General features: G+C 40.8%; 1 protein-coding gene across 28 annotated transcripts in view; it reads left to right on the top strand.

Moving 5' to 3' along the window:
- Window positions 1–13257, top strand: part of PHF21A (PHD finger protein 21A) — a 195707-nt gene that overhangs the window by 142226 nt on the left and 40224 nt on the right. For 18 of the 28 annotated variants that reach the window (XR_002732298.3, XR_002732299.3, XM_026454081.2 and 15 more), the window contains 3 exons: window positions 981–1187; window positions 9799–10050; window positions 11254–11343. Coding sequence is in view for 26 of the 28 variants with exons in the window: in XM_026454081.2 (XP_026309866.1) it covers window positions 981–1187; window positions 9799–10050; window positions 11254–11343 (549 nt within the window). In the remaining 2 variants the exon portion in view is untranslated. The remainder of the gene's footprint in view (window positions 1–980; window positions 1188–9798; window positions 10051–11253; window positions 11344–13257) is intronic. The other 10 variants (XM_023215762.3, XM_023215752.3, XM_023215764.3 and 7 more) reach the window with 3 other exon arrangements.

Consider the following 13257-nt stretch of genomic DNA (forward strand, 5'->3'; position numbering starts at 1 on the left):
AAAGTTTGAAGAACTTTGACTTTAATTTTTCACTCCGTGCAGTTAAATGCCTACTCTGCCTAAACAAACGTGTATACCTCCACAGAACCTGTTCCAGCGAAGAAGTCCTGCTCATGAGTTACACATTGCAGTAATTTAGAATGTCTGTTGTTTATATGGCATGTTACTGGGATCAAGATTTCTTTGTTTAACAATCTGTTTAATGTCTTCAACAGGGACAGATACATGATGTTTGCTTAATAAAAATTACTATGGCTAGTATCTGTGTTATCATATGCAAAAAATAATAACTTGGGCCTAGTAGTGTGTGCTTGTAGTCCCAGCTACTTGGGAGGCTGAAATGAGAAGATTGCTTGATGCCAGGAGTTCAAGGCTGTAGTGCATGCACTATGACTACACCTATGAATAGCTACTATACTCCAACCTGGGCAATATAGAGAGATCCTATCTCTAATAATAATAATAATAATAATGACCAACAACGTGCCAATCACAGTTCTGAGTACTTTCCATATAACAAGTCATTTGGAGCTCATAAAAACCTCAAGGGTACTGTTAACCACCTCATTTTAAAGAGCAAGACAGTGAGGCACAGGTAGGTTCATAAACTTACCCAACATCTTAGAGCTGTGAGTAGCAAAACCGAAATTGGAGTTGAAGTAGGATGGCTCCAGGGTCCTGCTTTTTACTGCTACATTGTATACTGCCCTTAGCATGCTAAGTTAATAACAGGACATCTGAACTCTGCTGTGTTTCCTCAGTTGCGCTTTATATATAAAACATTTCTTACACCATCAGTTTCATATTAGCAATAATGTATATTAAATGCTTTAAGCTCTTCATATGTAGAACCTGTGTAAATTTAGATGTAATAAGTTTTAGATGAAGCTAGTTACAGGAAAGATGTCAGAGCATATTTCTATGCAGCTGATAGAGCAGTATTATAATACATTTTACTTCTTTTTGTCTTCATTTGGTAGAAAAGAGTAGTTGAACAGCTACGGAAGAACCTGATAGTAAAGCAAGAACAACCGGACAAGTTCCAAATACAGCCATTGCCACAATCTGAAAACAAACTACAAACAGCACAGCAGCAACCACTACAGCAACTACAACAGCAGCAGCAGTACCACCACCACCACACCCAGCAGTCAGCTGCAGCCTCTCCCAACCTGACTGCTTCACAGGTAAACGTGTGGATGGAACATTGCAGGCTGCAGATTGTAGACTGATTTGTTATTGGTCATATAGAATTGGGTCCTGTCTCAGACTATACTGAGCTCAGCTAGAACTAAACAAAAGTTATTTTGATTGCTTTTTTATAGTATAACCCAGATAAGTATCATTTGAAATCATTGGCAGAAGGAAATAGCATTACTAAGAAGCAAAAATCAAAATGATTTCCCACCTGTCTGAAGAAGGGGAGAAAGGTAGTCAATAACAGAAAAATCACTTCTCTGCTTTACAGCAGAATTAAAATCTTATTTTGAATTTTTCGAGGTATTTATTTACACTTGTTCTAAAAGTTTATGACTTGACCTCTTCTGGAATTGCTTTTCTGGAATTCTTAGCAAGTAGGCCTAGAGCTATTCCAGGATCAGTGCTCTTGGGACCAGATAGAAAGAAGCATTTGGAAGGTGCTATGGCTGGGCTCAGTGGCTCATGCCTGTAATCCCAGCACTTTGGGAGGCTGAGGCAGGCAGATCACTTGAGGTCAGGAGTTTGAGACCAGTCTGGCCAACATGGCAAAACCTCATTTCTACTAAAAATACGAAAAAAATTAGCCAGGCCTGGTAGCAGGCACCTGTAATCCCAGCTACTCGGCAGGCTGAGGCAGGAGAATCACTTGAACCCAGGAGGCAGAGGCTGCAGTAGGCTGAGATCACACCACTGCACTCCAGCCTGGGCAACGAGCAAAACTCCGTCTCAAAAAAAAAAAAAAGAAGAGTGCTATATTTGCAGTGTTCATAGAAACACTCATTTTTAAGCCCATATTTATGAGAAAATGAATTTGTTCTAATACACTGATGGGAATCTGAAATGAAAGCTACAGCTCAAAACTAAAGAAGTGGGAGCTTAATAAAATTCTAACTTGGCGTAGCTGTGCAGATGTTTTTACCAAAAAGGGCATTTAAACAAGCATACAATTTAAGAATAGTGAGGCAATCAGGATACACAAAAAGGGCGTATTTGGAAATGATATTCCAAATGATACTTGGATCCTCAAAAGTCACAGATCCCTTTATGACTCTGTTGAAAGCTATAGATCCCTCTCCAGAAGAATGTACGTTCACTTAATACACTCATTTTTGCACACTTCAAGGACTTTGGGATCCTCTGAAATCTAAGCGTGGATACCTCTTAAAACCAACACCAGGTCTTTGTTGTGTCTTTATATGTAGAGATAAAGAGTATAGTTCACTTGGCTGTTCACTGTTTATGGACATTGGACGGGTTCACGTGCAACATTTTGCAAGTAAAGAATGAACTTTTTATAAGAACACTAAAGATGAGTTAACATTTAATAGAGGTTACTGTATACTGGCAGTCTCCTAAGTACTTTGTATAATGGACATACTCCTCACCCTAATCCTAAGAGGAACTTATTATTACCATCTCTGTTTTGTTTTTGTTTTTGTTTTGTTGTTGTCGTTTTGAGACGGAGTCTCACTCTGTCGCCCAGGCTGGAGTGCAGTGGCGCAATCTGGACTCAACTGCAACCTCCACCCTCCCGGGTTCAAGCAATTCTTCTGCCTCAGCCTCCTGAGTAGCTGGGACTACAGGCGCGAGCCACCACGCCTGGCTAATTTTTGTATTTTTAGTAGAGACAGGGTTTTACCATGTTGGCCAGGCTAGTCTCGAACTCCTGACCCTCTGGTCTGCCCGACTCAGCCTCCCAAAGTGCTGGGATTACAGTCGTGAGCCACCGCAACCGGCCCACCATCTCCGTTTTTTAGAAGAGAAAACTAAAGCACAGAGAGGTCACGTAATTTACCTAAGATCATGGAGGGTGGTATGTGGTGGAGCTAAGATTTGAACCTAGATGTTCTGGCTGGAAAATATGTCCATTCAACTACTCTTCTATACTGCCATTCATTGTTATTCGTCATACAGAACTGCACTCCAGCCTCAAAAAAAGAAAAAGGAAAAAGCAATGCCAATACTGTATAAAACCAAAGAAGGAAAAAGAAAAATCCCTGTTGTAAATCAGATAGCTAGGACAGCCTACATAATTTTTACTCTAATCACCACCCCAAGGCTATTTGGAAATTAGGCATTCAAAACTGACTTTAAAAATCTTCTTACCAGCACTTGTATTGGTTCTGAAAGGTTGCTTAGAGGACACTTTTTGTTTAAGTTTTAAACAGAATTGGGTTAGGTTGTTCTCTTTCCAAAGTACAGGTTGATCAGAAAATGTTTACCTAGAAGGAGTGTGGTAGAATTCATTGTTTCCTGTTACATAGGAGTTTTCCGTCTTAACCCATGGAAACATTCTGTGCAAGTAACATTTTATGTTATAAAAATCAAAGGAGGCTGGGCATAGTGGCACACGCCTGTAATCGGGAGGCCGAGGTGGGTGGATCACTTGAGGTCAGGAGTTTGAGACCAGCCTGGCCAACATGACAAAACTCCATCTCTACTAAAAATACAAAAATTAGCCAGGCGTGGTAACATGTAGCTGTAATCCCAGCTCCTCAGGAGGCTGAGGCATGAGAATCACTTGAACCCGGGCAACAGAGGTTCCAGTGAGCCGAGATCGTACCACTGCACTTCACACTGGGCGACAGAGCGAGACTCCATCTCCAAAAAAAAAAAAAACAAAAAAACCCAAAAAACCACACACACACACACACACACACACCACACAAAGGAAACATTTCCAAAATACTTATAATAGCTTTTCCTTTCCCTGGTAGTCTGTGTTGCTTTGGGATGGTGGATGGTGAGAGGCCCAGGGCTACCTCCAAAACAGTGTTGTATAGCACCTCTCCATCCAGTAGCCCACCTGATATATTTAATTGATTTTGCCAACTTTTTTTTTTTTTTGAGATGGAGTCTTGCTCTGTCACCCAGGGGTGCGATCTCGGCTCACTGCAAACTCCGCCTCCCAGGTTCAGCCATTCTCCTGGCAGCCTCCCAAGTAGCTGGAACTACAGGCATCTGCCACCACACCCAGCTAATTTTTTTTTTTTTTTTGTATTTTTAGTGGAGATGGGATTTCACCCTGTGAGCCAGGATGGTCTCGATCTCCTGACCTCGTGATCCACCTGCCTTGGCCTCCCAAAGTGCTGGGATTACAGGTGTGAGCCACCGCACCTGGCCAACCTTTTTTGAATATTGTTTTATTTAGTGCAAATGTTTAATGTTAAAAACCAAAAGGATCCTCTGAGTTTTTGTTTTTGAGTTTACAGGTAAACTATCAATCTGGTTTTTGGTTTTTGTTTGTTTGTTTGTTTTTGAGACAGGATCTGGCTCTTTCGCTGAGGCTGGAGTACAGTGGCACAATTTCAGCTCACTGAAACCCCTGCCCCAAGCCATCCTCCCACCTCAGCCTCCCAGGTAGCTGGGACTACAGACACAGGCCACCATGCCCAACTAATTTTTGTATTTTTTGTAGAAACAGGGTTTCACCATGTTTCCCAGGCTGGTCTCAAACTCCGGAACTCAAGTGATCCACCCACCTCGGTCTCCCACAGTGTCGGGATTACAGATATGAGCCACTGCGCTTGGCACTAACAATCTATTTATTGGTACTACCAATCTATGTGGTAGATTCTGGTATCCAAAGAGCAGTGGTCCCTGCCAGAAATCTGGTATATCATTTTTAGTAATTTTTGTTCATTCTGTAAATATTGGTGGCATTCCTACTGTGTGCAAGCACTGTTCTAGGTAATGTGGAGACTAAATTCACAAATTTAGAGAGTTTCTATTTTCTTCAATAATTTAACAAATTTAAGATGTAGAGGAATTTTGAAGACAGGGTAATTTTGACTGGAGGGATCAGAAAGTACTTGTCAAGGAAGGTTGCATCTGAGCAGGGCCCTGACAGATGAATGGGATTTTAGCGATAGAGCAAAGGGAAAGAGCTTCACAGGTATAGAGAGTAGTATGAACAAAAAGATGGAGTCAAAAAAGTAAATGCATGCCCTGGGAATCGTAGGTAGGCTGGTGTGGTTGGAGCGTGGGATCCACGAAACGATGGAGAGGAGATAAGGCCAAGCCCTCCAAAGCATGCCAAAACTTCTGGGTTTTTTAATAGTCATAGGGAAGTCAAAAGGTTCATGAGGGCAAGGACAAATGGGAGGTTATATATGACATATATTAAATACACAACTTCAGAAAGAATTAAACATTAAGTAGCAATCATCCGGGAGGAGATGCTAAGAGGAGAAAGTTTTTTTATTCTAAGTCGGGTGATTGGCATATATCAAGGCATAGAGGAAGCAATGAGGAATGCTTTTTGGGAGGGGGAATGGGGACAGTTTGCTTTACTTAGTTAACGCCAACTCATGCTTGTATGTATACTTTGAAAGTTTTCCAATCTACAGAAAAAGTGAAAGAATAGAACAGTTAAATACAGGTATACTCTCCAACCTATATTCACAGCCCTCTAATTTTTAATGGCATAATGCAAATGTAAAGAAGAGAGCAGTTAATAAAACCAAATGGAAAAGAAACTTTTGGAGACAAAAAAGAGAGAAGGGTTCTATTTGTGGTTGTTTGAGTATACAACATGATTGCATTCAAAATTAAACCAGCAAAATGATATAGAATAGATGTGGAGGTTAGTTAGATCCCACAGTAATAATCCCTTAAATTCTGATTTGTACATTGGAGTTCATCTGTTTTATTATATTTTATTTCTTTTCTTTGAGACAGGGTCTCACTGTATCACCTAGGCTAGAGTGCAGTGGTGCAATTATGGCTCACCTCAGCCTTGGCCTCCCAGGCTTAGGTGATCCTCCCACCTCAGCCTCTTAGATAGTTGGGACTACAGGTGTGCGTCACCATGCCCAACTGATTTTTATATTTTTTTGTAGAGGCGGGGTTTCACTGTGTTGCCAAGGCTGGTCTCAAACTCCTAGGCTTAAGTGATCTGCCCATGTTGGCCTCCCAAAGTGCTGGGATTACAGGCGTGACCCACTGTGTCCAGCCTTAGTCCATCTGTTTTAAATCAATACTTCATATCTGGCAGGCAAACAACAATAACTTAGCAAATAAATAAATAAAAAGGATTTTGCTATTGGCAGTATTTGCCATGCCATGTATTTCTGCATTAACTTCTAGCTCATGCAGTTTGGGTTTTGTCAAAATAAAAAACCCCTTCGTGAAACTGGAGAAACAGCCACCTTCTCTTAAAGGTGACCGTACTTAGACACTGTTAACTAGCTAAAAACAAATCACAGCTTTCATATAAATAAATCTCTTGGCTGGATGTGGTAGTTCACACCTGTAATCCCAACACTTGGGGAGGGCGATGCAGGAGGATTACGTGAGGGCAGGAGTTCTAGACCAGCCTGGGCAACATAGCGAGATTGCGTCTCTACTAAAAATAAAAAAAAATTAGCCAGGTGTGGTAGCACCTACCTTTAGTCCAAGGTACTCAGGAGACTGAGGTGGAAGGATTACTTGAGCCCAGGAGGTCAAGACTGCGGTGAGCCGTGATTGTGCCACTGCACTCTAGCCTGGGTGACAGAGTGAGACCCTATCTCGAAAATAAATAAACAACAACAAAATAATAATAATAATTTGTTGTTGGACACCTTTCTTCTCTATGTCTCTTCTTCCTCCTTCCAGAACAGTTCAGACCTTTTCATTAGACTTGCATTTCAAAGTTCTAAATTCCTTTTGTCATCTAAACCCAGGAGCTTAGTTTGTGTTCCCTAATACTTGGGAAAGAAGAAGCACCAGACTAGGGGTAAAGATCTAAGCACTACCTGGGTCTTGGTGTCAATAAATAGTAAATATATTCTTCAAAAAGTTTTCACTGAAGCATATAGTACTAGGTCTTGTACCTGTATAGTAGACAAACGGGTATGTAGATGCTAGAAATCATGTAGTGAAATCAGCCATAACCATAGTTGTAAAAGAAAACTGCAAACCTAAGATGTGAACAAACTTGTTAGGTTTCAGTGTTTTTAAAGCATTGGGTTAATGGTAAGTATACAATTTAGGTGAGTTTGAGGCTTTAGTCAGTATTTTGTAGACTCATCAGTTTAGAGTTATTCAAAATATTGATGATTTACTTGAAACAAAAGTACATTGACTTCTCTTAAAGCAGTAACAACATGCGTGTCTTTAAAATCCATGTCAGTAAGTTCTTCTGACTAGAACTTTACTCCCACAATCCGTAGTAGCACTGGATTGAATGCCATCTGGTGTGACTGGGCCACCACTTCAGAAGTTCTTTAAATCAACATGTTTTAAATGGAAAACTAGGGCTAATACACTGTGACAAAAACACTTACTACAAATTGCTGATAATACAGTCAGTCCTTGCTGTTATACTACTATTAATATACCATTTCTAATAATAAATAGCATTTGGCTTTTATTTGGTTTTCATCACTGATCAAAGATAGATGATCCACTGCACCCCAAAATAAATATCAGTGTTCTCCCTTTACTCTCATTTCACATTTAAAGAGCAATGGCAAAGAGAATAAGCCACTTAGTGAAGAGGAAACAAAGATTTGGGTGATGATCTTAAAAGGTTAGATAATACGTGTATATGTGCATAAGGCAGAAAAATGGAGATAAATAATTCCCTAGAAGCAAACAACTTAATACCCTGAAGTAGAAAAGCATAGACACTGAAATAGAAATTCATAAGGGAAGTTGTCCAGATGTGTTTCTGAGAGAATGGAAGTACTTTTCACTGGCCTTGCACAGTGATAGAACTTTCTGTGATGTTGGAAATACTGTCTATCTCTACTGTTCAGTTTGGTCACCACTAACCACATGTGACTTTTGACATTTGAAATGTGGCTAGTACAACTGAGGAGCTGATGTTTTGTTTTTGTTTTAATTAATTAAATTTAATTAATTTATTTTTTATTTTTATTTATTTATTTATTTATTTTGAGACAAAGTCTCACTATTGTTGCCCAGGCTGGAGTGCAATGGTGCGATCTCAGCTCACTGCAGCCTCCGCCTCCTGGGTTCAAGCACTTCCCCTGTCTCAGCCTCCCGAGTAGCTGGGATTACAGGTGCCTGCCACCATGCCTGGCTAATTTTTTTTTTTTTGAGACGGAGACTTGCTCTCTCACCAGGCTGAGTGCAGTGGCACGACGTCTGCTCACTGCAACCTCTGCCTCCTGGGTTCAAGCAATTCTCTTGCCTCAGCCTCCCAAGTAGCTGGGATTACAGGTGCCTGCCACCACACCTGGCTAATTTTTGTATTTTTAGTAGAGACGGGGTTTCGCCATGTTGGCCAGGCTGGACTCCTGACCTCAGGTGATCTGCCCGCATTGGCCTCCCAAAGTGCTGGGATTACAGGCGTGAGCCACTGCATCTGGCCTACTTTTTATATTCTTAGTAGAGACAGGGTGTCACCATGTTGACCAGGCTGGTCTTGAACTCCTGACCTCAGGTGATTCACCTGCCTCGGTCTCCCAGAGTGCTGGGATTACAGGCGTGAGCCACTGCGCTGGGCCAATTAATTTACTTTTAAATAGCAACTTGTGGCTAGTAACTGCCAAATCAGACAGTGCAAATATACAGTAAAGGTGGAGTAGTATCAAAATTAGAATCAGTGTGTTTGACCAGGTAAATTTTCATGTTCCCAAAATGTCTATCTATCTCCAGATAGATGTTTAGGCCATGTAACGAGTTTGGTTATATTTTTTTGTTTGTTTTGTAACTGATTAATTATTCTAGTAAAAAGTGTAGAGAAGTGCAGCCTCAAAGCTGCAATAGCACTCAAGGAGCATCAGTCAAGTCCTCTCACCTCAGTTCATCTTCTGATCTCTCAGGCTTTTAAAACTCAGATGTTTGTTTCCACCTTGTCATGTTTCATTGCATCTTTGATCACTTCTGCAGCAGTTCTCCAGAGAAAAGATTATAGGTAGTAACTGATAATATCCCTTTGGTATCAAGAACTGGTATTTACTGTATACTCGTTGGCTAATATGTTTCATTATCTGGAGCTTGGGACTCATTGCCTTCAGGGTAACTGCCTCAGAGGCGACATGCTAATCCTTATGTGAGTTTCCCTTCCTTCTCTCCAGGGTGACAGCATAAAAAAGAAAGAAAGAAAGGAAGGAAGAAAGAAAAAGACACTGTCCTTTTACCCCAGCCTTTGTGTCTCAGGAAGCAGATATATCCAGAATTATATGGTGGCTTTCTTCATATTGCTGAGGTTGTAGCAGTTAGGATAGAGATGATACGTACCTTATTGATTTGCAACTAGTACAAAGTTTAAATTAATTGAGAGCAAGCAACGAATTAGAAAAACTAAAAGAAATAAGTATACTCACATTCTGTACCTGTACACCTACCCCATTCGTTGTTGAAAACCCTGTGCCTGAATTAGTCTGCAGTTATTACTATCCACTTACCCATTTACAAGTGACACCAATATGAGAACTCTTGAAAACTAGAGATTGCCTTTCTCTGTAGTAAGGAATGTGCTGTATGTACACTAAAGAAATGTTGTGTTCTACAGAGAAATTTGATTGATTATGAGAATTATTGTTTTGTTTTCTTCCGAGGTTTAGCAGCATATTGTTTAGTGGGATTTAGTTTATTATTTAGTTTAGATTTAGTGTCTTAATATCTGTTTTCCCTGTCTCCTAGAAGACTGTAACTACAGCTTCTATGATTACCACAAAGACACTACCTCTCGTCTTGAAAGCAGCAACTGCGACCATGCCTGCCTCTGTGGTGGGCCAGAGACCTACCATTGCTATGGTGACCGCCATCAACAGTCAGAAGGCTGTGCTCAGCACTGATGTGCAGAACACACCAGTCAACCTCCAGACGTCTAGTAAGGTCACTGGGCCTGGGGCAGAGGCTGTCCAAATTGTGGCAAAAAACACAGTCACTCTGGTAAGCCAGCAGCTGCTCCTCATGTGTGATCACATGAGAAGGTTAGGATATGCATTTGTGTAGTATATCCCTTCTAGGCTCCTGCTGGATTTCTCAGTTTCCATCATTCTTCTAGCATACCAAATTCCCCTTTGGGGCTGACAAGGGAATATGGCATTTCTGCTCAAATCACTACAGAAGTGTCCTGACACCAAGGACCAAATTCAGTGCATTATCTGAAGTCAAAGTATGACTTGATTTTAGGGGGAAGGTCTCCTTCACAGAGGCATACACACTGTTTCATTTATGTCTCCCTCTCCCTTCACTCTGTCTACAGTGTTTTTCTGTGAAACATGAGTGCTTAAACTCTCTTATGCTGTATTACCGCCTTGGTGAAAACTCACTGATGATTCTTTTAGTTTAATATCCCTTTAAATTGATTGTACCCAGAAAGTACTGGAGTTAGTTGAAGCACTTTAAAAATATTCAAGAAACTCACAAATTAACCGTGTCAGTGCCCAAGTTTTGTTCCGGAAAAAAAAAAATCCCTTTAAGGGGGAAGTACTTGAACAAGAATTTTCATGAGAGTTCTAGGATCGAGCCATTTAGAAAACTGATATTCTCAGAAGCTTGGGAGAAATATATCTAAGTTTTGATGTAAAATTCCTTTAAAATGGCACCTAAGAGCTCTTGGTGGCTTTTGAATGATACCAGTGGTGAGTGAAACTAGAGAGCGATAAAGTGAAGCTTCACTACTTAACCAGGAATCCTTAGAGAAGCAACCAGGTCACTCAACCAGATACTGAGAGTTAGAAAATTTTCTGTAGGAATAAAGCCATTCACTGTTAGCTTGTATCAGGAAAAAGCCTATTTGGCTAAGCAGCAAGGTTGATTTTACTTTGGATCCAGTCTTGACTTTTAAAATATATTAGTGCAAAAGTTCTTGGGTGTCAAAGAAAATTGTCTAAGATTTACTGAGCCTGCTCTGTTCTCCATTAGGTGTAGGAGGAAACAGAAATGTGGTTGGTTAGTTTTATAGGGTAAAGCACGCAGGTGGGAGAGTTAAAAAGTTTCCTAATGCAATGTTAATTCAGATGATGAACTTATGATGAAATGTTGTAGAAAATATTGTCTGATCCAAAGAGTAGTGATGCTAAAAATACTAGCTTTGATACTGAAGAGTGATTGTGCTCTCTGGTTTATTGATCTTCCTCATTTTTTTAGCAGGTTCAGGCAACACCTCCTCAGCCCATCAAAGTACCACAGTTTATCCCCCCTCCTAGACTCACTCCACGTCCAAACTTTCTTCCACAGGTGAGTAAACCAATGGCAAGCCCAATGATAGGTTAGATGGGACAAAAACCCTCATGGGCTCTTTCTAAGTAGCCTGTAATGGGGCTTGTCAGCCCAGCTATCTATCCCACTTAGCTAAAAATTCTGACTGTTGATTTCTGTACCATGAAGAAACTTATTTTGTCACCATGGTTTATTAGCAATGACCAAAGGTAGTAGCAGGGGGAAGTAAAGGAAAGGGAACATTTTCTAAATTTAAAATAATTAAAACCATTATAAACCTTAAACTTACTAGAAGAATTTAGCCAAAGTCTGCCTGGCAGTGGGGAAAGAATGCAATTAACACTTCTTATTTCTTTCCTACATGCCAAAAGGAGTAGGGAAGGAAACAACAGCTAAACTAACTAGTAGAAACCATTCTTCAGTTCTACCCTGGAAAGGATGGTTTTGAGCATCATGCATTAAGGCAAAGCCTTGCTTCTGAAGGCTCAGGCTAGGGGTCTGTACAGAGGACTTTCTCCCTAGGCCTGAGCAGCCCTGCATTACCATGTTCTTCTGAGAGTGTTCTTCTAGCAATTAGGCTAACTTTACCATTCCCAGTGCAAAATGTCAAGATTTCCCCATTCTGGGCCTTGAAGAGTGTTGACTTCCTTGGTAGAAAGGCTGTGAGAGTTCCCATCTGAGGCCCTAGTTTTCAGACAAAGAGAGAAGAAGAAGGAGTTTTGTGGTTCGGTGGTGTAAATGATTTCCACGTAGCCTCTGGAGAGAGATTGGGCAATGCTAATACTAGATAAGATGATTTCACTTGTTTATCAGATAAATCCTTAATAAATACCTTAATAAATACCTCACAGGGTAGTCTGAGAGAGCCCATGGGAGGGATACCTGCCTTTTTTTTTTTTTGCAATGGAGTCTCGCTTCCATCACACAGGCTGGAGTGCAGTGGCGTGATCTCAGCTCACTGCAATCTCCACCTCCCAGGTTCAAGCGATTCTCCTTCCTCAGCCTTCCGAGTAGCTGGGGATTACATGCATGCGCCACCATGCCTGGCTAATTTTTGTATTTTTAGTAGAGACAGGGGTTTGCCATGTTGGCCAGGCTGGTCTCAAACTCCTGACCTCAGGGTGGTCCACCTGCCTCGGCCTCCCAAAGTGCTGGGATTACAGGCCTGAGCCACTGTGCCCAGCCTACCTGCCTATTAGAGTATTAGAGAAGGTTCCTTCAAGCTTTCTTTGATGAGCTGACATTCATTCTGACCTAAAATCCTAGCTGAGTTAGCCTGATAAAACTTTGGAAGAAGGATAAAAATGTCCCAGGCAGAGGACAGAACATGTATGTAGTTCCAGGGTGGAGAAATGCATTAAGTTTAAAGAACCAAAGGAGGTTTGCTGTGGCTGAGCACAGAGGGCCATGTGGCTCATGCAGGCTAGAGTTAGAGTTGAGATTGGAGAAGTCCACTGGGGCCAGAGCTGGTGGAATATTATAAGCTATGCAGGAACCTGGGCCTTATCCTAAGAGCAGCAGGCATTCATTAAAGCTTTTCAGGCAAGCACTTGATGTGGTCACATTTATGTTTTAGAAAATTCTTCTTGCCTCTGTGCAGAGAATAAATTGGGAATGGTCAAGACTGTGGGTAGGAAGAACAGTTAAGACATTGTCAATAATGGTATTAACCAATGTTTAGAGAATCTTGCTACATACTAGGTACTATGCTAGGCACTTATATGGGGTATCTATTTTAATTGTTACAACAACCCTATGCAAATAGCTATTACTCTTTTTAGGGTAAGGAATCTAAGATTTAGTCCATGTTTTTCAAACAGTAGATCATGACCCACTTGTTGTGAAAGCAATTTAGTGGATTGTAACCAGAGTGTTTAAATAAAATGAATAGAATAGAATAGAATAGAATAGAATAGAATAGAATAGAATAGA

The sequence above is a fragment of the Piliocolobus tephrosceles genome, chromosome 13 (assembly GCF_002776525.5).
Source record: "Piliocolobus tephrosceles isolate RC106 chromosome 13, ASM277652v3, whole genome shotgun sequence".
NCBI lineage: Eukaryota > Metazoa > Chordata > Mammalia > Primates > Cercopithecidae > Piliocolobus > Piliocolobus tephrosceles.